At 36.2% G+C, this 27,716-nt stretch overlaps 1 protein-coding gene across 1 annotated transcript; it reads left to right on the top strand.

The window, feature by feature from the left end:
- Positions 1–27,263, top strand: LOC113055624 (trafficking kinesin-binding protein 1-like; the record flags this gene model as incomplete). Its single annotated transcript, XM_026222042.1, has 16 exons — positions 1–77; positions 8,831–9,129; positions 10,349–10,543; positions 18,317–18,393; positions 18,517–18,633; positions 20,074–20,165; positions 20,261–20,369; positions 21,218–21,296; positions 21,393–21,523; positions 21,629–21,703; positions 21,811–22,022; positions 22,394–22,609; positions 22,698–23,017; positions 23,895–24,089; positions 24,296–24,398; positions 25,522–27,263. Coding segments are annotated over 16 exons (2,664 nt in total), but the record flags the coding sequence as incomplete, so codon positions are not given.
- Positions 27,264–27,716: the final 453 nt, after the last annotated feature.

Below are 27,716 nucleotides of genomic sequence, written 5' to 3'. Positions count from 1 at the left end.
CCCGAGGCTCTGACAGCTCGAGGCGCTTCACTCCAAGTCCGAGCGATACATGGACAAAGGAGGACAAACAAGACAAAGTAAGTTTCACGCATTTACAAATAAACTGTCAATAAAATAAACTGTTTGGCTGCTGGTTCGTAAAGCGAATAAGTTGGACAGAGAGGCGACTGTTCCGTTGTTTGGCAGGGTGGGACTTTTCATCTCTACTCATGCATTTATCTACTGTTCACTTGCTTGTGTTGTTTATATAGGCTTAGAAACGTTCATTAGAAATATTCACGTGCATTTGATGTTTAATACAGACTAAATACGTGATTTTTTTTTTCATCTGCTGCACTTTCTCAGTACCAAATACGGTTCAGTTATAACGCATGGAAGGTTTTGCCATAGAGAAGTGTCACGTGTCCGCTGTGAGTTTTTTTAAATTAGCTAAGTAAACTTGTTTTGAATGACACATAGAGTAGGGGCAGTTGTGTCTGGCACCTTGTCCACGTTTCCTGCAGTCCCGTGCTGAGCCCTTACAAAAATAACATGGACCCGGACTTCCCCTGTATGGGGTTAGAAATGCTGCTTGCAGTGACGTCATTATGAGGTTTAAGATAATAAACTATTGCACTTTTAGTAGTTATGTATTATTTAGAGAGAATATAGACTATGACAGCCCTGCTGACAGAAATATATTCTTAGACGTTTGGCTTATGTTCTCATATTTCTGAATGTTCTCTGACGGTTCTAAATACGTTTTTAAACCTTTTCTTTAAAATGCAAACGTTAATAGAATGTTAGTTTTGAAACAAGTGACATTCAGCTAAAACATATAAACACTCCATGAATGATGCAAAAAAAAAAAAAAAAAAAAAAATTAACATGTAACATGCACGCAGTTATTTAAGGGATTGTTAACCCAAAAATGGCAATTCTGTTATCATTTAAAAAGTTAGGCTATAACTTTCTTTGGTTAACAATGCCTTTAAAGTCCAGATTACTTTGAAAGGACTTTCTATTTGATTAAAACTGCCAGAAGATTCTAAGAAAGTTCTAGCCAAAGCTCTAAGAGCATTCCCTATTAGCAGGGAAGATGTTAAAGTACATGTCATTTGCTCGATGATGCTCCTTACTCATCAACTGGAGTAAAACAAGTTGGAAATGATAAACATGAATGTGGGCAAAATGTCTTCATCTCCCATGTATTTGTAGGCTAATGGAGATTTAATCCCTTTATTTAGAGTGTTTTGTTTGCGATGGACTTTACCCTGAGTTTAGGACAGGCCACTGTAGATTTTCCCACTGAAAGAAAAACAGTGACAGACAGGTGCAGACACACCCGAACAGATTCATTGAATGTTTGCATGCGCAAGAATATTCTACTATTAATCAAAGTGTGGTCATATTACAATTATTTTTGAGTCATGTAAAATACCTTATTGCCATAAACCAGTATTCCAGTTATCTGCAAATTCAACACCATATATAAATATATGTACATAATATATAATTGTTTTTGTCTATAAGTATCTGTGCATGAACAAATGATGGTGACCTACATTTCATTGATGACCTACATTTTTTGATTTTGAGTGTGAATGAAGTTAATTTAGTGTGCATGATTATTTTTTTTCTTCAGATTGTTATTGTTGCATACTTGTTTGGAATAAAGGGTTAATTAGAATATGGATTTCAATTGGAAAACATGCTTTGTAAACATGGCCATTATTCCCTGAATGGCCCCTGAATGGATTCATTTAAATACAGCATGAGATTTGGCTCTCCAAGCCTGTCCGCACCTGTTCTCTGATTTGCTGTCAGTCGTGTTCTCCTCAATAAAGCCTTCGCCATCAATGCAAAACCGGGAACTCTGCGGTTTGTGCATTTGCTTCTATTGTTGTGGAAGAGAAGGAACAGGCACATAGACCAGGTTTCCAGGATGTTGTTAAAATAAGCACTGGTGACTCAGAGGACAGCGTCTGATCCTGGACTCGTCAGGAAAACGTTATGAGGAGAAATAAGAAATGTGTTCCTGTTTGAAGTTGTTATTTGGAAAAACAAAACACTGATATTGAATTATGTGAGCCACCGTGATATCACATAAACGTTCCAGGCAGCTGTTGTTATGAAACACTGGGTTTGGGAGTAAACCTTTATAGGTTTGGTTCTGAACTAAACATTTGTAAATGCTATTTGTAACTGAGCTTTCAGTATTCATCAATATCCCATTAAAATGTTGTGTTAGAAGTGACATTTTAAACATTTTATATATATATATATATATATATATATATATATATATATATATATTATATATATATATATATTCTGAATGCACACAATAAAATATTCTGATATTTACCCTATATTTAATATGTTATGCAAGTGCCTCGTATAGCCGTATCATGATCTGTCATGCCTGGAAGTCATTGACGTTTAAATGCACGATTCAGTCATCACTGAGTACTATTATAAAACTAATAAGGCATTGCAATTTAATTATGGATTAAAGTATTAAAGTGTCCAGAAACCATTTATGAGTGTAAAATAAATGGTTAGGTTCAATTAATCAGCAAATCTGATTGATTCCATAAAGTAATCAGAGCCATTTGATTAAATCGACATGGCAGTGGTGAAACTGCTCTTAGCTGTATTAGCTGCAAAATGCTGACTCACAGATTGTCTCTCTTTATTCTCTCTCTCTCTCTTTTCTCTTGCTCCCACCCATTCCTCTTACTAACTCCACCCTCTCTATCTCTCCGTTCACAAAGTCGTCTCAGTGCACAAGACAGTTGATAGAGTAAGCAGAACAAGGCAGGGCAACCTTAAGCAGGTGTAAAGGACAGTTTGAAAAAGGACACGGGCTCCTGTGTGTGACCTATCGTCTGTCGGCCCGGGACAGCGGCTCTGCTTTCACTCAATGCAGACATCATCTATCCGTTGCTGTAAGTAGCTCTAAACTTTTCATGTTTTTGATTCTCAGTTGTAGCTCTCATCTGTTCTTATGTCCTGTTACGGGACCCTCAGTTGAGCGTCAGCCTGCTGCTGTGATACTATTGATGTTTATTGAATACAACACAAATGGGCATCTTTGGTGCAGTCTGCCTGGTGTCCAACTATTGTTAGAGAGACTGCAGAAAGCCTTAACAGAAAGAAGACAGGAAGTAAGTGTGCTGTCTTCTGCTGTTGAACTGATATCAGTACACACGGAAATGTGATACATCATTGTTTGTTTACAGGCCGTTTAGTTTTTGTGATTCAGTTACACAAGATCATGATTGTTCTATTAATAACACTACAAAAAGATATTTCAATTCATAGTGTGAGACTAAATAAAATTAATAACTACGGTATGTAAATGACTATTTAAGGACTTCCACAAATGCTATGTATCATAATGTATAGCTGTAGCTCTTCAGAGATTTGCACGCTGTTATTAAGACGTATATCACAGCATTGTGTAATGAAGGAGGATTAATAGTCAGAGGACTCAGCTCTAAAGATACTTTTAAAAAGGGGCGTAGAAGTCTTTTTCTTAATGGCATAGTTCACCCAATATTTTTTATTCTGCAAAACACCAAAAAAAAAGATATTTTGAGCAATATTGGTAACCAAACATTTGGAGCCAAGTGATTTCTTTAAAAATATAATTCTTTTCATTTCAAATGATCTTGTTTTATGTTGCACAAAAAAAAAGTTTTTTAGAATTAACTTTAAGTCTTGTTTAGTTTGATAAATAAGTCATGTTTAGTCATATTTTTGAAAAGTAGTCATCTACTGCTGTGTGGCCAAAACGACATTTGTTGCTATCAGTGCGGTCTGCATTAGTGTTTGTTTTCTCTGTGTAGAGTTTTGCATTTTATTTGTGTCTTATAGGAAATGTACAAAATGTGGGGTACTCAAATAAGTAAAGAACATTTTGGTCATTGCTAAATTTGACAAGTGGTATCCTGTGATTATAGTAAACATACTTAAACGTTTGGGGTCAGTATTGAAATGGATACTTATATTCATCAAAGATGCATTCAATTGATCAAAAGTGGAAGTAAAGACTTTTGCATTCTTTCAAAAGGTTTCTATTGCAGGCAAATGCTGTTCTTTGAGTCAAATAATCCTGTATTATGGTTTCCACAAAAATATTAGGCAGCACATCTGTTTTCAACATTGATATGAGAAGTATTTCTTAAGCTCTTAATCAGCATGTTAGAATGGTTTCTGAAGGAAAACAGTTATTTGTAGAAGTTAGTTATAGTTACCTTATCAACTATGGCATTGTTTATCCAACTGTACTGGAAGCAGAAGTTTTCTGGAATAATATTTATTTCCTTTTTGCTTTTAGGCAAGAGTGAAAGCGAAGCAGATCAGCTAATCACGTTTATAACATAACTTTGACCTCTTAAAGTGCCCAGCTTACCAGCACCAACCATCATGTGTTTGCTTTCTTGCTACTGCATGATTGTTGATATCTTATCTCATATTTCAGATCTCATATAACTACATCATCTTTGGGAAACCGCATTTAGAAGAAGAACTTTAATGAGCCACCACTTTTTATTTGCAGTTCAGAAAGAGTGCATCAGTTCAGCACGCAGGACATTTTATTATTCATGTCCTCGGGTTAATGTGTAACATGCACACAGTCAGCTCTTTGTGAGGTATGATTTACATTGAGGTGAAAAGCTGAATAAACCACAAGAGAAAGAGAAAGGGAAGGGTTGGAGGTGATGTCATATTCACGACTCTATAGCTGTGTGAAAAGTCAGTGTTTGGTTTCAAGCAAATAAAACTTATTGTGATCATGATATCTCATTTTTGCATTCACATTGTTCCATGTACATTCAATTGACTACATTCATCATTGTCCTAAAGTCTCATGTGGCTCGGTAAAGGCAGTTTACTCATTATCTTTCCAAACCTGTATTCTGTAAGCAAAGATTTTTTTAAATAAGCTTTACAGATTATAAGAGACATGGTCGATGTGCTGCCATTGGAAGGAAAAAGTGACATAAAGATTCTTCATGTGCAGTTCTTAAAAAGGCCTTGAAAAGTCTTAATTCACCCTTCCACAAATTAAGGCCTTAAAAAGGTCTTAAATTATAGCCATGTTGCATACACTGCAAAAAATAAATGTCTTCCTCATTATTTTATTTTCTAATACAAATATCTTAACTTCCTTTAATAAAGTTACATTTACGTTCTTGAGATGCAAAATGAAGATGTGAAGTCACAAAATAATGTGAGTTCATGTTCAAAACAAGAGCAAATATCTCTAAATTGGGAATGAAGTCCATAATGAGCCCATTAGCAGATATTTATACTTGGTTTAATCGTAAAATCTTTTCAAGTAAATGCATCTTCTTGATTCAAGAATCGTAGACATTTGCACAAAATATCATGGAAGAATATCTTTTTTTTTTGTCAATTCTTTGTTATCAGAAGGTAAATGTTATTTTCATATTCTATTGGAATCATATCATAGGTTGTTTTTCCCCAACATGATTTTAAAAAGCAGTTGAGATCTGTTAGATGTTGTATTTTGTTTTTACTAATACAACTAATTGAAAAAAAGACTTATTATGTTGGTGCGTTGTGTTCATTTCAATTGTTTCCTTAACATTTCTTTGTTTGGCCTTTAAAATGTCTTAAATTTACATTTATAACTTTGGAACAAAATTCTTCCACAACAAGTGCTTTTTTTCAGTGGCATATTACATCATCAATGTTTTATTAACTGTATATTGAGCTCATAATTTTGATAATTAAGCTGCAGTGGGGCTTGTTTGTATAAATGGGCACACATGATTAGACTAGGCAGTGACAGGAGAAACTTCTCTATCACCTGAGGGCCAGAGACAGGGGTTCTCCTTTAGACCTCTTTTAGAAACACCTGAGAGTCAACATCATTGCATGACTTTAATGAAATTAACTGTTCTCTTTTAGAGGTTGAGGAATATCAAGCAGAAAGTATTTTAACTTTCTGCCTCTCTGCATGATGAAAGAGAGCTAAAGTGTAAGTCTAGAAGAACTTATCTTTCAAAACCATAATTTAATCTGATTTTGATTGTGCAGACTGCCTTAATGTTCTCATTATATCTGTATCCAACCACACCTTGATTGATCTTTCATGGTTTATTGGCAGTAATCAACCTGATCTGGCTGACGCAAATTAGAGGAAAATATTCTTGTGACTGCCAGAAATTAACAGAAAATGAGCTTATTTTCCTTGATGTGTTTTCCTTCCACTGATTGATGACTTTTTTTGTAGAGATGTGATTCTTTCTGTTTTTGACCATTTAGGTATTGATCGATTTACTGATTGATATATCAGCCAAATGGTTTAATTTGTTTATAATTTACTATTTTAAAATGTTTGGAAATAGCCTTTAGCATATTGCCAAAAGCATTAGTTCTTCCATATGCCTGTCCCAAAATGAATCAATAACCTTGTCAATGCATAATACGCATGCAGTTTTCAAATAGACCTATTTTTCTTCCATTGCATATCTGCATAATTTTAAAGAATGTTTTTGACCAATAAGGCCTATATAGAAATACGGCAAAACGTATTTGTCAGCGCACTTTTTCAGCGCATTTTATTGTTACTGATTTTGAGTTAATATTATATATATATCTGTATATAACTTTACATTGCGTTATTGAAATACTAGCTTGATATTACTGTGAGTGCTTGCCACCTGGAGATATTGGCATTAACACTGGCCTTGAAAAAACTCATATCAGTCAACAAGTGTATTTACTCGGAAGGTGAGAGAGTAAAGGACAAATGCATTAACCTTGGATTATCCGGGAAAACCGTGCCTATGATAAATGTCCTATTTAGCTGTTTATACAGTTTATTCTTCAAACGGCTGATTCTCATTGATCAGTTTGGAGGAAAGTGGTTTGATTTTAGCACTTATTTTGATTGAAAAAAATGTTATGTGGCTTGTAGTTAAAGTGTTGTCTGTAGAGTGAAGAAGAAAGAACCAGAAAAAGTTGATTATGCTCAATTTCAAGTAGAAATCCTTCTAATAATAGTTTATCTCTGGATTAATTCTTTGTGATTTAGGGAATTAGTGATAATGTTTTCTTTGTTGTTGTTGTTTTTTTACAATGTGATTTATAGTTTCTGGTTTAAGAAGAGTGAGCATTCAACACTGTTGAATATTTCAACTTTATAGACTTTTAAAAACAAGTTATTGGAGTTGAGTGGAACAGTGTATAGATGTATACATACGTCCGTGTCTATGTGTTTGCATGAGCCCATGCCCATAAAAGCCCGCTGACGATGCATCATGTGACCAAGCCTCACGTTCATAGTCCTCAGGTCTCCTAGGAGACGGCCGGTTCAGAGTGCATGTTTCAGTCAAACACATGCTTTCTGAACATTGAACTTGCCCCTCCCCCTGACCTAAGCCGTAATTTAAGTGTGTCTGCTGTGATAGGCTGAAAAAGAGACTTTCTTTGTTCCTTCTGTCTCTCACTCCCACTTTCTCTTGTTTTATCACTCTCTTTCTCTCTCTCTATTGGCCTCTCTCTTTCCCTGGGATGGGGAGAGCCCTAGAGACTATGTGAAAGGACACACGTAGGCACCTCTAGCAGGAGTTTGGTTGGCAGCGAGTCCGGTTTTGTGTACGGTCACCTTGAGCTAGTCCACAATCTCTGGCTGAAAGTAAGAGTGACTTACGACCTGGGTCAATATTTAAAAACTAATAACAAATATAGTGCTCAAAAGAATGATGCAGTGCTTTTTTTTGGAATGCAAAGTTTGTATTGAGTTCTGCAGTGATGTATTTTTTAGGGCGGCCCAGGAAGTTTAGCATCACCCTGGTTCCCTCGAACAAAAACCCAACAGGATTATTCCATTGGCTTTTGGATTATTGCAGAAAAAAAAAATCAACAAACAACAAATGTTTATGTTTCTTACAAGCTTTGTAATAATGAATACAAATGCCAGAAGTAAAAAGCTAAAGCTCCTATATGAAAATGATTATTAAATTATCTTTCATATCTCTAATACACCCCTTTCAGCTTTAAACATCTTAAAATGAGGCTTATCTGTTTTCAGTGACTGAAAATGTGTTAGTTTGAAGAAATGTATTTCTTTTTAGAACAATCTTTATCATGTATTTGTGTTGTTTAACAATTTCTTCAAAAAAAATAAAATAAAATTACGGCAGATAAAAATGCTTGGTAATTTTTACAAACAATTAATTCTAAATTATTATCTATGTAAAAAAATTTATAATTATATATATATATATATATATATATATATATATATATATGTGTGTGTGTGTGTGTGTGTGTGTGTTATAATAATAATAATGTTTATTTATTATTATTATTATTTACTTTACAATTCTAGATGGATGTTAAAACTATGACAAGAGAGCTGGGCTTTGGCAAAGTATTGTTATGGTTGAGGGATTGTTATTGGTTTAATCATATTTTATCATACAATTACCTTCTGTTGTCATAACACATCCTGTATCCAAATATCTTCTGAAACGTGTGATATATTCTCACCGCAGGGTCTTTGCTTCAGAACAGCTCATGAATGATTTTATAGGCCAAAAACTGAATTATTAAAATCGTGTATCAATTGATACTGGATCTGATAGACATTTTCACTGGGAGACATGAAGCTGAAAGTAACACTGCTGTAGTGACCTGAGGGTGTATCTAGTTTCACATCAGTGACACAATACAATCAATGGCCTGCTTTCAGTGAACACAGTCTGTGCATTATTGTTTTCATACGTTTTATTTTCATTTAACTAGATAATGATATGGGAGTTTCTGTAATACACTGAGAATCAGTCTTTCTCTCTGTCCTCACTAGGTCACATGAGGACGTGTGTCTGCCTGTTCTACACCCATCCTCTGATCCAGTAGGGTGCAGCTCCTCCATCACCCTGAACCCCAGCAGGCCTGTCACACTGTCTCACTCCCCTGAATCTGCCTCTTCTCCTCCTGCACGCACCCCTCAGCCCTCCCTGGAGACCCCAGGGCCCTTCATCCTCAATGGAGCGCAGGGAGAGGGATGCGGGACCCTCGCCCAGGAGATCTGCCTCACTCCTGGGAACCTGAGGGACGACCCTCCTCCGGCACAGGGCTTCCATGATGTCTCCACTCTCACAGGTACAGGAAAGGGATTTGTTGGTGTGCGACTGTTCCCAGGATACATCAATATCTGTTAGCTGTACACTCCTGTTCAAAAGTTTGAGATCAGTAAGACTTTTTTTATGGTTTTATTTCCCAAGAATGCATTAAAAATCAATCAAAAGTGACAGCAAAGGCATTTTTTTCTAAATAAATGCTGTTATTCTGACCTTTCTGTTTGTCACAGATAAAGCTGAAAATTAGGCCACACACTGTTTTTAACACTGATGATAATAAATATTTATTGAGCAGCAAATCAGCATTTAAGAATGATTTCTGATAGACATTGAAGTCTGGAGTAATGATGATAATTTCTTTTTGATAAATAAATAATTATGATGATTAAAAATAATAAATTTATATTTTAAATAAAGTGCAATACAAAACAGTTATTTTAAATTGTAATAATTTTTCAATTAATAATAATTATTTAAGTATTTCTTGTCAAATAAATTCAGCCTTGGGGATCATTAGATCATTCTTTAAAAAATATTTAGAAACATCATACTAACCCTGAATTTAAGTGCTGGCGTGACTCAAAATGTACTGGTAACTGCTCACTCATCTTGCATTGAATGATGTTGTCCATTTAAATGCTCTCTATATTCTATTCTAACCTAAATAGTACATTATTCTCTTTCTCAAACAACAGTTGGCAGCTATTTTTGTATTTTAATTTTGATAAGTGAGGTTAGTACTACAAAGTACATTGTTCACATCTAGCCTTTTTACACTTGTTCTTTAGGGCCTGTAGTTCACTGATATGAGTTTGTTGTGTTACCTTCATAACAGAACAGAAAGCAGACAAAGGCAGGAAAGGTGGAACAAACCTAATTATTTAAGGAAGTACCTATATGTGTTGCTTTCTAATTATACTGCATCCTTGAAGCTCAGAGTGGGCGCTGTAGTAGCTATTATGTTTTTTCAATCATTATTTTGCAACCTTCAGTAATTTAGACATAACAGTTTTTAACTTGAAAAGACATCTTGGATAAGATATTATAGCAGAGATGTTTAAATGTTCACACAATGTGATTTTCATTCTCAGTTAGGCCACATGATCTTTATATGTGTGTTTTGTTTTTACATTAATTAATTAATGGGAGCTTTGTTAGATTAGATATTTTCAGGTCATATATTCAAATGAACATTAAGAGCAGTGACAGTGAATGTTTGTCTTAATGTTTATCACACTCAGACCTGTGCTCCAGTGTGGATCTGCCAGAGGTGGAGATCGTCAGCTTGCTGACAGAAAAGTTGCCCAAATACACCCTGCGGGCGGACCATGTGTTCGGGTACGAGCATGACGACTGGCTGCACACACCTCTGCTGCCACCAGAGGCTCCTCTTGGACTTACACAGGAGCAGATCGACCAGACTCTCAAGTACTTCTGTGAGTCTGCACTGTTTGAGTTTGCTTTACTGCTTTGCCATTTCTGTTAAATCCAACCACTTTTCAAACTTTGAAAAAGAACTGTTCGGCAATAAAAAAAAACAAAACCAAAAAATATTTGACTTACTTCATGTATGGCACAACAATGGATTATTCCAGGCATTCATTTTGGCTTCATTACAATGACAAATAAAGTGCTAGAGTGATTATGTATTTTTGTAAACCAACCCAGAAGTTCACATCACCCTGGTTCTAAAGCAAATAGTTCGAGTTTTCTATTGGCTTTTGGATTATTGCAGAAAATAGTTTATGATTCTTACATGTATTGAACATATTTACAACACGGTAATTAGATTTAAAACATAACATTTTTTACTTATTTTATTTCAGCTAGTTTCCAAAGTCACATTCCTAATTTTCATTTAGTTACCTTGATGTATTTAAATATCTAAAACTATATATATAAAATATATATATACAAATAAGTAAATAAATAAAAGTATAGATACTGGCAATAACACTGCTTAACAAAAATTAACTTTTATGCATTCTGAACCTTTAATAACAATCACCAGAAGTAAAATGCTAGATGTAATCCGGGTTATAAACAAACTATACTATCCTTGTTATAAAGACACTGAGGCTATAGAAGGGGACTAGTGAGTATGGAAATGCTAAAATGCTAACTTGTTTCTAAGTTTTGGTCTACAAAAATATGTAATGCCTGCATCACTCGGTTAAAGCTGGTTATTTCATTTAGGAAGCAACAAGTATTATATCAAATAAAATGATATGTGAAAAGGTATGGCAGTCCGTTGCCTCACTGTCTCACAGGCTGGAGTGCCACTGTTGACCCTGCAGGAGAGCAGTACTGTAATCCCAGCCACTTCCCGTCCTCTTAGAGCACAGATGCAAATGCCATCAAGAGGATTATCTCCCTGCTGCTTAAGGATAATGAGACATTCTGCTGTTCTCAGTGGCTTCTCTCTGTGGCCTGGCAGACAGTCAGCCGCTCTGATGTAGTATCTGTCTGCTGCTCACACTGACCAAACCGAGGCCACTGCAGTTTTGGGAGTGTGTTTATGGACCAAAGTAATTAATGTTTGTTTCATGGATGTGATCTTGTGGCATCACTGATTGACCACAAAAAAAAAAAAAAATGCATGACTAAATAAAGATCATACTTCAACACTAACACTAACTAACTAACGTTTTTTTAGAGCTTTAGATAAGATTTTCTTTCATTTATGGAATTGATACTTTATATAGAAATCAATACTTTTATTCAGCAAGGATGCATTAAATTGATCAAAAGTGTCACAGAAATGTTTCATGAGCAGCAAATTGTCATATTAGAATGATCTCTGAAGGATCATGACACTGTAAACCCAAGTTGACAAACAAGCTAATTCAAACATTTAACTTAAAAGTGTCGTGTCATCTCAATTTAAGTATTTTATTTGTAGAAATGTAGTTAGCTTTAACTGTATAATGCTGTAAAAGTAACCTTACTAATTTGTGCATGTGGTATTATTACCAAAGCATTGCAATTATTGAATAAGTAGAGCAATATAAAATATTTAATGTAGCGGTTCTCAAAGCCACATGCTCCACTTGTCACCGTGATTATAAAATTATAAAACTCACATGACAGAAACACATTTCTAAATCAACAAAACAATAAACACTACTAGATCTCCCACTTAACATTAATCTTACACAAAAAAAAACCCCAAACCATTATATAACACTTAGCAGTTACTCTCAATTTCGAGTGTCATGGCAAAGCATGCTGGGAAATAGAAATTCCAGCCCAGTTTCTGTTAAATTTGAGTTGTTTTTTTGCATTTTTATGAAAGTTCAGATTTCTTAAAATGTGTCAGTTTAGTGAACTCAAAAACAGGAAAGTTCTAAAATACTTATAAAAGCTAATTTGACTGAACTAATTTATTACATTTAAGTTCACCCTACTCATGTATACAATTTATTTTGAGGATTAGGGATTACAGTTTATTGTAATAATATTTCACAGTATTACTGTTTTTACCATATCAAATAAATGCAGTCTTGGTGAGCATAAGAGAACTCTTTCAAAAACAAGACGGTAGTGGTGACAGCCAGTGTTTATTTTGCAGCTTTGAAATGATGGAAAAAGGAAACAGATCGCTCTGTGACTGCTCTGATGGATTTACGGTGGTGCTAATTTAGTTCTAATCCACTTGGCATGGAAACATGTTCTCGTACCTGGGCTTCACGTGGGCTGTAGACCAAACACAGCTGTTATTTCTAGCCTAAATATCTAAACATACGTTTCTAGTCTGTGTTCGATCTGAGATAAAAATTTTGTTCTTGATTCACTGCATTTGCCATTTTGCTATGGTCATCATTTCATTCTCAAAACAGATTGTGGTAAATGATTGGATTGGCATATGTGTGTAACCTAACTGTGTAGCACTCTGTGGCAGAAAGTCATCTAGCATCAGACGACTGTTTTATTAGATTAGATATTATATTATGTTAAGTGTGGATCACTAACACCTGATCAGATTTAGTGACATTAGATTGGATTCAGTCATCTGTCAGTTATTTATTTAATTTATAAGCAAAACAAACAATATATTGACTAAATGTCTGTTTACTCATAAAATAGGTATTTTTAAATTATCTTCATTTAAGGGGCAAATGTTGATTTATCCAGTTAATATAACATCATATCAAGTTATAATTCAAACAAAAGTTTAAATGATTTACAGCTCTATTTAAAATAAAATGTGTTTTAAACATTTCAAACCTAAATGCTAGGTTTTCATTTCACACACAAACTAGATAAAATACTTTCTCTCTTTTTATTGCTTATGGAAATCAGACAAAACATTAACATGTTAACATCATCTTAAATTCAGAAAAATGTCCCCAAAACCATGTTTTACCAAACACGATTATTCAAAAATAGACAAAAAAAATGTGTCATTAAGGTTCAGATAAGCTGTAGTTTTGGCACACACTCCTGAATATGCAGTTATACTTTAGCATTATTTATTAACTATTATAGAATTTATTAATGTTGTGACATTCTATTTTTCAAAATGTTTGTTTCTATGTTATAGAAAACTTTATAGAGAGAGGCAGATTTTTTTTATTTTTTATTTTTTTACATTTTAGCTTGTGAAGTCATTTTTGTAATTTTTTCTTTTCTTTTTTTTTTTTACAAAATATTTCTAGATATATTTATTTTATTTTTAATTTAAGTTTTAGTATTTTAAGTGCTGACTGTGGGAGTGTCTCTCTGTTGTGCTGCAGCAGTATTATGACATTAATCTGGAAGGTACCATATTGTGTTTGAACAGGGGTGTTCCATCACACAATAACACAAGCTGTTTCAAAGTAATTTAGCAAAATGTGTTCATAAATAAACATGATCTAAAACTCAAATTGACTAGAATAATACACACAGATGCCCTGGCCTATCATCTATCCTCCTAAATCTCCTTCAGCCACCGCCCCCTCTCCTCCTCTCAGAGTTGATCTCCTCCTGTGGCTCAGAGCAGCCAGGTGAGTCTGAGCTGCAGTGACACACACTCAGAAGATTCAATAACAACGTCAGCATGTGCAGTCTGGGAGCTTAAAGATGCATTAGTGAGCAGAAAGCCTAGAGGACAGCAGTGGTGACAGGCAGCAGACAGACAGATCGTGTCATAAATCAGTCTGGCACACACTGTGGAGAGAGAGAAAAACTTGAGACAGACGTAGCAGAGCATGAGTGCAGGAATGGAGGTGTGGAGCAGTACAGGAATGGACGAGAGTGAGAGAGACAGCAGCACCAGCCGTGATGAAGATGATGAAGAAGCAGAGGACGAAGAGGAAACAGACACTGAGGGACTGTGCAGGGAGCTGGTGCAAGGTAACAGAGAAAGATAAGGAGACAGACAATGTGTGAGAGAGGAGAACTAGAAGAAAGAGCTGCATGCTGCGAGGCAGGAGGGTATATAGTGTGACGTGGATCATGAAGGACATTATTTGCTGAAGAGGGTTTTGAAAGTGCACAGCATGTCAATAAATCCACTTTATCACCTGCAGAAGAATTGATTAGCTCTTTTCTGAGGTTGTAATTGCTGTTTCACCACAAACATGTGGTTACAGTCTCTTCGTATTTGCATGATTTGTTAGTTTTGTCATCATGATGGAATCACATGGTATCGTGGAGTGAACGTGTGAGGGGTTTTGACCTTGGTGAAATTTATGTCCAAAAGATGGAGTGCGGATGGATAAATTGCAGATAAGTTGTGATTAACCAACATCTAATATATATATATATATATATATATATATATATATATATATATATATATATATATATATATATATATATAATATATATATATATATATATATATTAGTCTGTGTTTTAATAAAAAATAAATCAATAAAACTCCTGCAGTTTCCTGCTTGGTCTACTGATGGATATAGAATTAATTGCCTGCATTTAAATCACTTTAATCTGTCCAGTCACAGAAGCTCGTTCCAGTTTCACATAGTACTAAGTCTTACTGTCCTTAATGTCTTTAATTCTCTCAGTGACGTAAATCCCAGCAGAACTGAACTCTTCTCAGGCCAGGTGAGCAGATTTAGCAGCGGCTCTGAGACTGAATGAAAGGACACATGCTGACACTAATCGTTATCTGCTATTTAGTGCCACTCTGGTTTTGCGTCAGGATTCAGATTTGATGTAAACAAAAATGTCAGTTTCTGTCTCAAAAGGTCTTGAATTTCAGTGGTGTCATGTTCTCGGCAGCCAAAACACAATCATGATTGTCTTCATTCCAATCGAACTGTATGATTGTTTCATATTTCCTTTTTGCAATGTTCTTGATGGTTTTCAGTTTCACTGGATGCACAGTCTCAAAATCTTGATAGGCCTGCTTGATTTGCTATCCACACTGTGACAGTGAGATGGTCAGATGCATTTAATTATTTGTGTGGAACTTCATTTCCCCTGCTGTCTGCAACCCTGTCAGCTGCAGCTTAGCATTTCGAGCAACTGTTTTGTGAGGGACCTCGGAGAAGAATTTTGATATTGCCATTTTTGCAGTGCATTTGAGTGTCTCTAGTGTTAAAGGTTAAGAATTTATTGATGGGGTCTTTGCTGAGCTAAGCCATCATTTGCAGATCTGGGAAACATGGCCAAGCTTTTACTTTAGCAAAGTCAAACATGTCTCATTCCAGATGAAATTTGATTATGCCTCAGGGAAAGGCAAGAACCAAACAAGTGATAATACGTGTCCTGAAAACAGCAGAGAAATATAATGTACTTATGTAGAGGGTAGTGCTTTGTACTTAAAAAAAGTAAATAATAGAAAGCAGTGTCGATATTGGACAGCAGCACCCTAAAACCTCCTTTGTGTTCCTTAACAATGAATATAATTTATTAAATGTTTACATTTTGGAAGCTTTCTAACCCTCTTTCTTTTAAATAGAACTGAACTTAATTTTATTTTAATATTATATTTATATTATATTGTATTTTAATAAGTTATATTTATGTATTTATTAATAGTTTATAATATTACATTCTATTTTAATATTTCCTCAAATAAAAATGCACCCTCTGGATCCTGCCATGAAAAAGCTGTTCATAAATACTGCAAATATTTTTGGATCACCAATCAATTATTATATATATATATATATATATATATATATATATATATATATATATATATATATATATATATATATATATATATATATATATATATATATATTAGTGCTGTCAAAATTAGCGCGTTAACGCATTCGATTAATTTGAAATATTTAACGCGTTAAAAAAAAATAACGCAATTAACGCGGTTGCAGTTTTTTTTTTATTTCCAGTTGTGGCCTATGTGTGTTCAACGTGCAAAGAAATATGGATAAGACCAAGGAAGGACTTTTAGACGGAAAGTTTCAGTATAAAACTCTGCCGGATTACTCTTCAGTCTGCCACAAGAAACAGCAACATTAAAATCATGAACTCAAATGTCATTGTTTAAAAAAAAAAAACAATGACTGTAACAGTGCGTAAATCAGACCTTTCTGTAACGCTAACGTTAATAAGCTTAAACGAAATAACGAAATAATTGTGTAGTGGAGTATTTTTTGTACACAGTGCCGCGAACTGTCAATCACTCCTGTGCGCGTGCATCACTGTCCTCCTCAGCTGCAGCAACTTGCGCTCTCTCTCTTCATCAAGCTTTAAAACACAAAGGGGACAAAAAGATCATATTGTCTTTGTGCATAGGCTATAGATTAATTAGATAAATGAATATCTAAATTTGTGCCTTGCCGTCTACGGTATTTTTTTAGAACTTAGAAAAAAGATGCTGCAGCCAATGAACAGCCAGCGGGGGCTGCAGGACGACTCAACCTCCGCAGACAGTTTTTAATGTTTATCAGACAATAAATACTCAAGATTTTGCTTTAGTATAACTCACAACGAGTTTCACACACCTTCTCCGGCCACGTTGAGTTGTTGACACTTACAGTGGGAAAAGCGACACATGCGATATTCACTTGTATAACTTAAGCGTGAATGGGTAATGTAGTTTCTGCTCTGGGTGGGATGAATTAGGAAGCTTGCATTGTGAAGGGCGCTCTGAAAATCGGCAGTGCAGGTAAAAGATTAAAACCTCTATTAAAACAGATGTCCAAATGAGCGTACCGGTACGCTACAAGCACGTTCTGGATGCACGGAGAGGTGGCGGTACGCTCAAGATCTATATTTGGAAGTGGCGGTACTGAGTACTGGTGCGTACTGGCCCACTTAAAGCACTGGCAATGACTATACTTTGGAATTTTTTTGCAGTCCACTTAGAATTCAACATGGAAATCATTTTTGTTTTTTATTGGCATTGATTGTTTTGAAATTCAAATGGCACTTACATGCCTGTGTTTTTATTTCTGTAATAAACATGGCTTTCAAGCCAACAGTTAATTTGGAGAATATTGATGGTTTATTGCAGGTATGTTGTTTACATGAGAAAATCTGTGTTACAAGTTAAACAAAAATTCCAATAAACAATCATATTTTGAATTTAAATAGTTTCTTTGTCTTGAGTTTACATTAATTATTTACATTTTACATTTACATATCCAAAAAGTTTCAGTCTTTTAATTGCGATTAATCGCGATTAATCGCGATTAATTTTAAAAAATTGTGCGATTAATTAGTTAATTTTTTTTAATCGATTGACAGCACTAATATATATATATAAAATCTCTATAAAGATTTGTCAAACAAGACAGTTACTAAAAAAATATTTTAATAAAAGGATAATCATAAGATATATGTGTAAAATATTGTAATTTATATATTTGTTACTATTTTAATATTTATATATTTAATATTTCCATTTAATTTCATTTGAATTAATTTAAAATTAAAGTACATTTAAAATCAATTATATATATATATATATATATATATATATATATATATATATATATATATATATGTATGCAACCTGCTGGAAAAGCATATCTGTCTGTGAATCACTGGTCTAGAAGACGTTTGTTCTGTAAATGCAGGCCTGATCATTTTGAGCAGAATTAACCCTTAATGAGGATCAGGCTAAGAGGCTCTTGTTCTTGACTGCATAGATGTCTGTTTACCTGTCTCGTCGCGGTTGGGTCACATTGACTCTACTTATTAGATTTTGTTTCATGAGCCCATAAGCCAACTTTTAACAGCCTCTTTCTCACGTTCCTCCTTTCAATGTCTGTTTTTTTCCTCTGCAGTGCTGTGTTCAGAGAGAGTTGGTCAGATCACAAAGACATATCATGACATCGAGGCAGTTACACATCTGCTTGAGGAGGTGAGAGACACTTGTCTTGTTTCACAGTCTCAAACATATCATACATGATACCACTGCACTGTCCTTCCATTGATGCCGTCATGACATCATAAAGGTCCTGCACATGCTTGTCTTTCTCCGCAGAAAGAGCGGGATCTGGAATTGGCAGCCCGGATTGGCCAGTCGCTTCTCAAGCAGAATAAAGCCCTGACTGAACGCAACAAACTACTGGATGAACAGCTGGAAATCACCAGGGAAGAGGTGATTAATTGGACAAGAAAATACTTTTGCTTGTTTTTAAATGAATAGGAATATTTATCCATCTATTCACTCATTAAATTATTTACTCATGTCATATTATCTATCTGTCAGTCAGTCTGTCTATTTATTTGTCCTTCTGTCATTCTATCTATTTAATTTACTGATAAGCACTTTTTAATAACTTTTTTATGGTGTTTTATCCTTTTTGGACCTTAACATAGAAAGTAACTGTTTTATATGGCAGGGGTGTCAAATTGTTCAAGGTCCAGTAATGAACGTTCCTCACCAGCCGAAGTCTGTACAATTATATACCTAAAAACATGAACTGATTGGTTTTGCCAGACCAGGCTGACTGGAGGATGTTTAATTTAAAGGTGACCTCATATGCAAAAATCACTTTTATAAAGGTGTTTGAAAACAGTTGTGTGTTAACACTGCCCTGAGTGAGAAGCAGCGGTTCGCCAAATGGTAATGTTACTGTTTTCTTGTTGTAGCTGCTAGAGGTACAATGTCAGCGCCAAAGAGCGATTATAAGTGTGTTGGGATGCACCAACGAACATAGGAGTCTCCATGGACTTCTGAGGACATGTTGGTTACATTTCATTTTCGAAGGAAATGTCATAAAATAAAGGAGAAGTCCTATATGTTTGTGCTAATCATTTTACACCGGACTCCCTCACAAATGTATAGTGTTGGAGTTGTGCAGAGGTTGATTCTGAAAGATGGATCGATACAAATGCTTCATGCACGAACATCCAGACTCCAGATACAGTAGGCATCATGCCTGATATTTTGCAAAAAAGATTCTTGGCTCTCTGTAAGGGTAAAGTTGCTAAAGCTACCATTGTCTCTTCATTCATGCTCTACCAGAATCATCGTAAGGAATGTGGCAGTTAAAAATTACATTTAAAAGCATTGTGAAGTTGAGCTCATAATGTAATAGCACGCGAAGGCACCATAAGACCAGCTATGTCATAATTTTTATTGCGCCGCCTGTGTAATTCATAAATGCGTAATTACAATGCACAGTACAGTCAGATTGCGTAATATTTTCCTATTTTATTGTTGGCAGTATGCTGGAGCATGAGCTCTTGAAGGTCCACCCTCTTCATAAAAGGGAGGCAGGAGCCTCAGCCCATTTGCATTTAAAGGGACAAACACAAAAACGGGCACACAACCGATCTTAAGTATCCAGACAGACATTTGTTACCCATCCTCAATGAGAAATTACCCTAGCAACATTTAGCAAAAAAATCTGCCCAGCAAAACTGCTCAAAATGTTACCCCATGCATTATCAGCCTAAGACTTTTTAAGGGCCCATCAACTTTCATAATTTTTGAGAATGCCATTGTTTTTCACTCACTGAAAGTTTCATCTGTCTGCGCACCGCTCTCTTCGTTATATGGATGCAAACGCTGACTCTGGGTCTGTTCTTACAGATTGCCCAGCTGCGTCATGAGCTCTCCATGAGAGATGATCTCCTGCACTTTTATGCCAGCACTGAAGATATAGAGCATGCCTCAGAAACACTGTGAGTTTACATCTCTCTCTCTCACACACACAAAGTGTTCAACAACTTAATTCTGCATTACTGATAAATTACTGACAAGTCTCATCCTCATTCAGGCTTATACAGAAGGATTCGTCCTCATCTCTCATCAACTGTGTCAATTATGACTTCCTGCAACAGAAACTGAAGGGTTTAGAAGAGGAGAACTTTAAATTGCGCACCGAGGTATGCTTAAATGCAAAACATATCAACATACCTGCTGAAAAAAAACAGCCTATGCTTGTTTGGTATGTTTTGATGCTAAGATGCTGGTCCTTTGCTGGTTTATGCTGGTCCTTTTGCTGGTTTATGCTGGTCGGAGGCAAGGGGGTGAGAGACACTTGTCAAGTGACAAGCATAAACCAGCAAAAGGACCAGCATAAACCAGCAAAAGGACCAGCATAAACCAGCAAAATGACAAGCATAAACCAGCAAAAGGACCAGCATAAACCAGCAAAAGGACCATCATAAACCAGCAAAAGGACCAGCATAAACCAGAAAAATGACAAGCATAAACCAGCAAAAGGACAAGCATAAACCAGCAAAAGGACCAGCATAAACCAGCAAAAGGACCAGCATAAACCAACAAAGGACCAGCATAAACCAGCAAAAGGACCAGCATAAACCAGCAAAAGGACCAGCATAAACCAGCAAAGGACCAGCATAAACCAGCAAAAGGACCAGCATAAACCAGCAAAAGGACCAGCATAAACCAGCAAAAGGAACAGCATAAACCAGCAAAAGGACCAGCATAAACCAGCAAAGGACCAGCATAAACCAGCAAAAGGACCAGCATAAACCAGCAAAAGGACCAGCATAAACCAGCAAAAGGCCAAGCATAAACCAGCAAAAGGACCGGCATAAACCAGCAAAAGGACCAGCATAAACCAGCAAAGGACCAGCATAAACCAGCATCCCAGCATTAAAACATACCTAACCAGCATATGCTGTTTTTTTCAACAGGGATATCAAAAAACATATCAAAAAGTTGCTGTACAGCTAGGTATGTTTTCACACCCATCACTGTTTTTTAGGCTAATGAGTTGACATTTGAGACCAACAGTTATGAGGAACAAGAGCAACGGCTTATGATGGTGTGTGTGGACGAACTCTGTGAGTAAATAAACCATGATGCCCAGCTCTTCTTTGAGTATCTCAGATTAGTTTTCATGATAACAGACTGAAGTGTCTTCTTATTTCTCTCAACAGCAACAGCGAATAAGCAGGTTGTGTCTCTGTCAGAGGAATTGGCCCGGAAGATGGAAGATTCGCTAAGACAACAAGAAGAGATTAGTGCCCTCCTGGGACAGATTGTGGACCTAGAGCAGCGCTGCAAAGGGGTCAGACACACAAACACACACACACATACTCGCTGTGTTTTGCTTATGCACCACTTAGAGAATTCTTTTTATAAACAAATAAGTCAAATTTCCTTCCAAATTCAGCTCACCGCTGAGAACGAGGAGTTAACGCAACATCTGAATGTTTCCCGGGAATGCCAGTCGCAGCTTAAAACAGAGGTACTTTCCTCGCAATATCAATACCACAATAAGCCTCCTAGTTTTTGATAAATGGCTTTTGTGAATCGAGTGCCAGTTGATGATGTTCTGTCTCTCTCTGGTGGCAGCTGAAGGAGCTGCAGGAGAGGTACTCCGAATGTAAAGACATGCTCCATGAAGCCAGAGAGGACATTAAAAACCTGCAAAACAAGAGCCTGCCCAACAGCACCGTGCAGCGTTATAGCACCCTGGCAGCGGTCGTCCCAATGGATTCACTTGCTGCTGAGATTGAAGGAACCTTCCGGAAAGGCCTAGACAGCCCAGCGCCCACTGAATACAAGTTAGTCATTCATATACTACAAAAATGTATTTCACTGTTTCATGATAAATATCGAAATATCTGTAAAACAAAATAAAAAAATCATGAGCACTCATGATCAGGATATTAGAATGATTTCTGAAGGAATTCAGCTTTGCCAACACAAGAATAAAAAATAAATTTTAAAATAGAAGTGGACCATAGAGAACACTGCAAATAATAAAAAGGCAGTACTCTGCAGCACCTCTTTATATTGCCGGAAACATAATAAAAAGACTGAATTCTTTTTTGCAGTTTATTCAAATCCCAGTTAACATGTGTTATATATAATTAATTAAAATGTTGATGTATTGAAAATGGATTTGACGTGATTTTCTTAATGTTCTGCACAGGAATCATCCGCTGCGGGTGTTTGAGACCGTGAAGGTGGCCAATCAAGCAGCTCGGCTACGTTCTCAGATTCAGTCTCCGCAAGTTCCGGGTTCGAGCCCTGCATCCTTACGCTCTAGTCGGATCAGTACGCCACGGACCAGTTATTATGAATCAGACAATATTAGTGTCAACATGGAGGATAAGCACTCCCCTCCGACGCACACACAGGATCATGGGTCGGTGTCTATTCATTTTCACATTTTCTCAAAAATGACTTTAACTATTAAGAATGAATCAGTTAATAATGCCATATTTCCTGCCTAGGTTACTGGAGTCGAAGCGTTTGGGCCAGCCAGGTACGCCAGGAGGGCAGGATTTAGAGGAAGCACTCCGGTCTCTTTCAGAGCGCCAGGAGAGCCACACATCAGAGCGGCCCTTCTTCGAGGTGGAGAGAGAAAGGAAACTGCGCGCCTTGCAGAGTGGAAGCAGCGGCAGCGGCGGAGGCTCCAGCGGTTTCCTGACGCCCAACGGCAGCGTCGCATCCACAGGAACGAACTACTCCGGCACCTCCACGCACTCCTCGGGCACAGGCTCCTCCCGCTCGTACCTGCCTGAGCGCCTGCAGATAGTCAAGCCTCTGGAGGGTCAGTAGATACACACACGATAAAATAATGAACAAATAATTAAATCAAGATAAAATAACAGATATAAAAATTACACAATTTTACAACCTAAATTGCCATGTAATATAAAGATCAAATTATGGGATATTTTTAAAACATTCATTTACTTTGACAAGGTCACACAGGGATCCTCTCTATCATATCATTTCCTAGTTTATGGTTTTTCCTATCGTGTTACTGCATATTTCCCTATCATGTTTCTGCATTTTTGGTGGATGAAAATAAACCTGTAAAGCCAGATTTATCAAATAAGGATCATAATCAATTAAAAATGGAAGTTTATTGAACATTTAGACCAAAAAAAAAACAAACAAAAAAACAAAGGGAAATCAATTCTGATAGCCTGGTATGTAAATGAATGTGATCTTTATAACATTATAGCAGACTGCTTACACAATGCATATAAACATCTCTTAAGAATATGTCTTAGAAAGATGATATTTAACTACTTAATTTTCTGATCAGGGCAATCTGATCTGGGGGCAAAACATAATTCAATGCAATACAGTTGTGAGATGAGAGATACATGTTCATCAAAAGCCTAATGTATCATATTTGATACTTATATTTTAAAATGTTTTTTCTAAAACATGATGAATGAATAATGAAGTAAATTTCAATTAAGTAAATTTTACCTTAAAATATTATTAATAAAAACAAATTCTAAACCTTGTAATAAGGTTTTCTTTTAAAAATTTAATTTTTATAAAGGGCCTTTTGATATCAGGACAGTTGTACCACTCTGAAACTCATGGCCCCGTAAAAATATCAAAATGAATATTAATAGATCAGAAACCATTTAACTGAGCAGTCTACTTCCTCTTGCCCCTGTCCACAGGCTCAGTGACTCTGCACCAATGGCAGCAGCTGGCCAAGCCCAATCTGGGGGGCATCCTGCACCCTCGGCCGGGTGTCCTCACCAAAGACTTCAGAGAGCTGGATGTAGATTTTCAACATGTCTACAGCCTCAACGACCTCGAGGAAGATGAGCCTGATCCGTCCAAATTCCCCAACCTCCTGAAAGGCACTGTGGGTAAGAGCCTGTTCACCTACAGCAACACATTTTCTTCTTAATTCTTTGGTTTGTTTGATTCTTGATGTACTATTTTTATAATCTTTCCCATGCTTCCTAGCTATTATTGTGGTTTTATACCACTTTGACTTCAGTGTAGTGCTGTAGGTAGTTGTCATGCATAGCTGAGGTTTAGCATGTGTTTGTGTTTCCTCACATAAACGCAGTCTCTTCATCCAGACCTAACATCCCTCAGACCTCAAACACCCCCCCGTCCACTAGCGGTCAGATCCTCCATCCCTCTGCCCTCCTCTCCTCCTTCTCCACCAGGTAAGACATGATCACACTGATGCCCACACAGAGCTTGTTGTAGGACTGGCAATCATCCATCAAAATTCATTCAATTTTTTTCTATTTAATTGGTTATATGTATAACACAAGTATTTCTTACTAGAGTTGGCAGTTATTTAAATTAGGCTAGATTGCGCAGTTCAGTTGTCGTTTTGTGTAATGTTAAAGCATTAAATTGACAGCCCTAATTCTTACATGTAAAAAGGCACTTGGGGAATATCAGAAATGTCTGTCTGTTCACAACCAAACATCATTTTAATAGTTTTTCCTTACTTATTTTCCCTCCTTCAATCTGTAACAGGAAGCGCTGGAACCGGCTCTTTGTACAGTTATAAAACCGTCCTTCATAAAGTAAGCCGTGTCAGGCATGGTCTCTTTGAACCCTTTACTAGGATCATCCGAAATCCATCTACTAACTTTGTTTCTCTCTAACCTTAGGTTTCATAACGCTAGCATAACAGATCAGGACATTTTATTACTAATTCTGTCTTCTCTCCTACAGATCAACAGATTTAGGTTTAGGTACTGGAAAAACTGGAAAAACATGTTTTAATTTAACAGTCTCTGAACTTTTACCTTGAATTTTTCCTTTAAAAAAAAAAAAAAAAAAAAAAAAATATATATATATATATATATATATATATATATATATATATATATATATATATATATATATATATATATATATATATACACACAGAGTATTAGTTTATAACATTGACAATACCATTGATATAAAATAATTGGACAAAAAATATTTATTTTAATTATTTACATTATTTGATTGGCTTTGCCTTTTTTATGTGTAAAGTGTACATAAAGTATATAGATTCAGAACAATTTTATATTAACATTAACATTAAAATGTTAAAGGATATATATATAATAAACTTCTTATATGGGGTTTCCTGAATAATCTTTTATCATGACTAAAATGTGATATTTTGAGAATATACATTCAAGTCTTTCTATGAATGCTGTTGAAGTCTCATCTTTCCATTCTTTTATGTATTAGCATGATCATGCATGTTATGCATTAACACTTGTGTCCTGCCCTGTTTATTTCTGGGGTGGTTTGGCTGACTCCTTGTTCTTTCCCCAGCCTTCGGCCCCACAGTGCATCTGCTTGTGGGAGCTGTGAGCACGTGAGGACGTCACCAGGCCTCCAGTGCGTCTCTGGGTCCACATCACACCTCCACCCGACCTCCTCCCTCGGTCTGCTACAACTTGTGTCAGAGCGCGGCATCTCAGCTGCAGTTCATCCCAACTCCCCGCTCGCTCACAGAGTCACCGCGTCCTCAGAGGAAACACAACGGGACTCTGCGGGAAGTCAACCGAACAAAAGAGAAAAGGAATGGCAGGGAAACATTTTCAGCGTCAATCTTGTGGAAAAACTCAGAAGCCTGGGCCTGTACAAAGTGGTTGCCAGAGGCTTTGTGGATTCAAGGAGAAAAGCCAGCCCCCAGTGAAACACAAAACGCCGTTCACCATTGAAGGGTCCAATTCTGCATCACCCCTCATTGTAGCATGCAGCTAAACTTTTCCCATTCGTAATGGGGCATTACAAAGCCATATCAAGTTTTCATTTCCGTAGTGACTTCTTTCGGCACTGGGAATTTTAGGTATGGACTGCACCAAAAAAAGATTTCATTATGAAGTCAAACACACCTTTTTTGTATCATTGGTGTCATGGGGTGCTTTAAACACTCTTAAGAAGGGAACATTTGTTTTTCAACAAAATAATGTCCTCCTTTGTTGAGACCTTGTCTTGTCCCAATCAGTCTTGAAATCACTACTTTATTGTTATGAAATTGTTCCATGTAGCAGCACTACAGAAGAAATGCACTACGTGGCCTCAGTTGCTTGCTGCCAATCAAGCATCAGTGTCAATAGTGCGTTTTGCTTCCTGAAAGACAAGTTTGTTCATAATAGCACTTTTCAGAGAATTCAGATCCCTTTTCCTAGGGAATGCAGGGTACATTATGTGAGGTTATGTACTGTACCTGCAGTCTACACACTGTAAAAATGAGAAGCTGTATTTATGATGAATGTTGGTGGTCAATTTAGGGAATATTATACGATCTTGTTGAGCGAATAGAAGTGATCTTGTGCTTTATTTTCACAGTGCTTTAATGCAAGTACACCCATGCACACACATACACACACACGTATGTCATGCAACTTAAATGTCACAGTCACGTTTTCACCTGTAAAGTTTGTAGTGCATATGATTGTGTCTTACCAGAATCAGGGATGCACTAGTAAAGTTGACACAGTTTCTGCTGCAGTTAAGTAATTAAGTAAATCGAGTCATCAAGGGCTGAATTTATATCACTGGATTATTCATTGAACACAGGTTTTGCTTTCTTCTTCTCTCGATCAAGATCTTCTGTTGTGTCCGCTTGTGTCTGTCAACCAGGTGAACACAAATATATCTGTATATGGAGAAAGCTTTGTACTGTGTGTGTTTGAAATGTTCAAAGGGGCAGGACGAGGGTAGTATTTACTGATCTAAAGTGTCAGACGTCTCAGTGGTTATTTAAAAAGTAATATATTTAAATAAAAATGTCTACCTTTAATACCACTCTGTGTAAAACAAAATCCTCGGCTGGTCACTATTTTTGTAGAATATGTAAAGAGTTGTTTAGAAATAAATAAATAAAATTATGTAAAGAATCGTCAGTTTAGTCAAGGATCAGAGGTTAAAGGTTGAGTAATATTTTTACATTAGAACAATGTTTAGCCTCATGATGAATTAAAAGCCCAGAGTTTCAGGCACTGATACTGTGTTAAATGGCAATAAAGATTTCAGTGTATTTTTGACCCGTATGCTTATCTTTGTGTGTTTATGTGGTTATTTGTGACCAATCTATTTTTGTTTTCTTAAAAAAAAAACTACATGGTAACAGTAAAGAGAGTATAAAAATGGTATGAAAACACTAAAAGGGTGAATATATATATATATATACACACACACACACACAAACTGACCCCTTTAATACATGATCAATTGCTTGGTAACTCAAATTGCTAATCAGCCAATCACATGGCAGCAATTTAAGCATCTAGATGTGTTGAAGATAACTTGCTGAAGTCCAAACCAAGCATCAGAATGGGGAAGAAAGGGGATTTAAGTGACTTTGAATGTGGAAAGGTTGTTGGTGACGGGCTGGTCTGAGTGTTTCAAAAACTGCTGATCTACTGGGATCTTTACGCACAATCATCTCTAGGGTTTACGGAAGAATGGTCAGAAAAGGAGAAAATATCCAGTGAGCGGCAGTTGTGTGGACGAAAATG

This window comes from Carassius auratus, chromosome 36, assembly GCF_003368295.1.
Source record: "Carassius auratus strain Wakin chromosome 36, ASM336829v1, whole genome shotgun sequence".
NCBI classification, from domain to species: Eukaryota; Metazoa; Chordata; class Actinopteri; order Cypriniformes; family Cyprinidae; genus Carassius; species Carassius auratus.
Note: the sequence above shows the minus strand (reverse complement) of the source record. Positions and strands in the feature narration are given on the sequence as shown.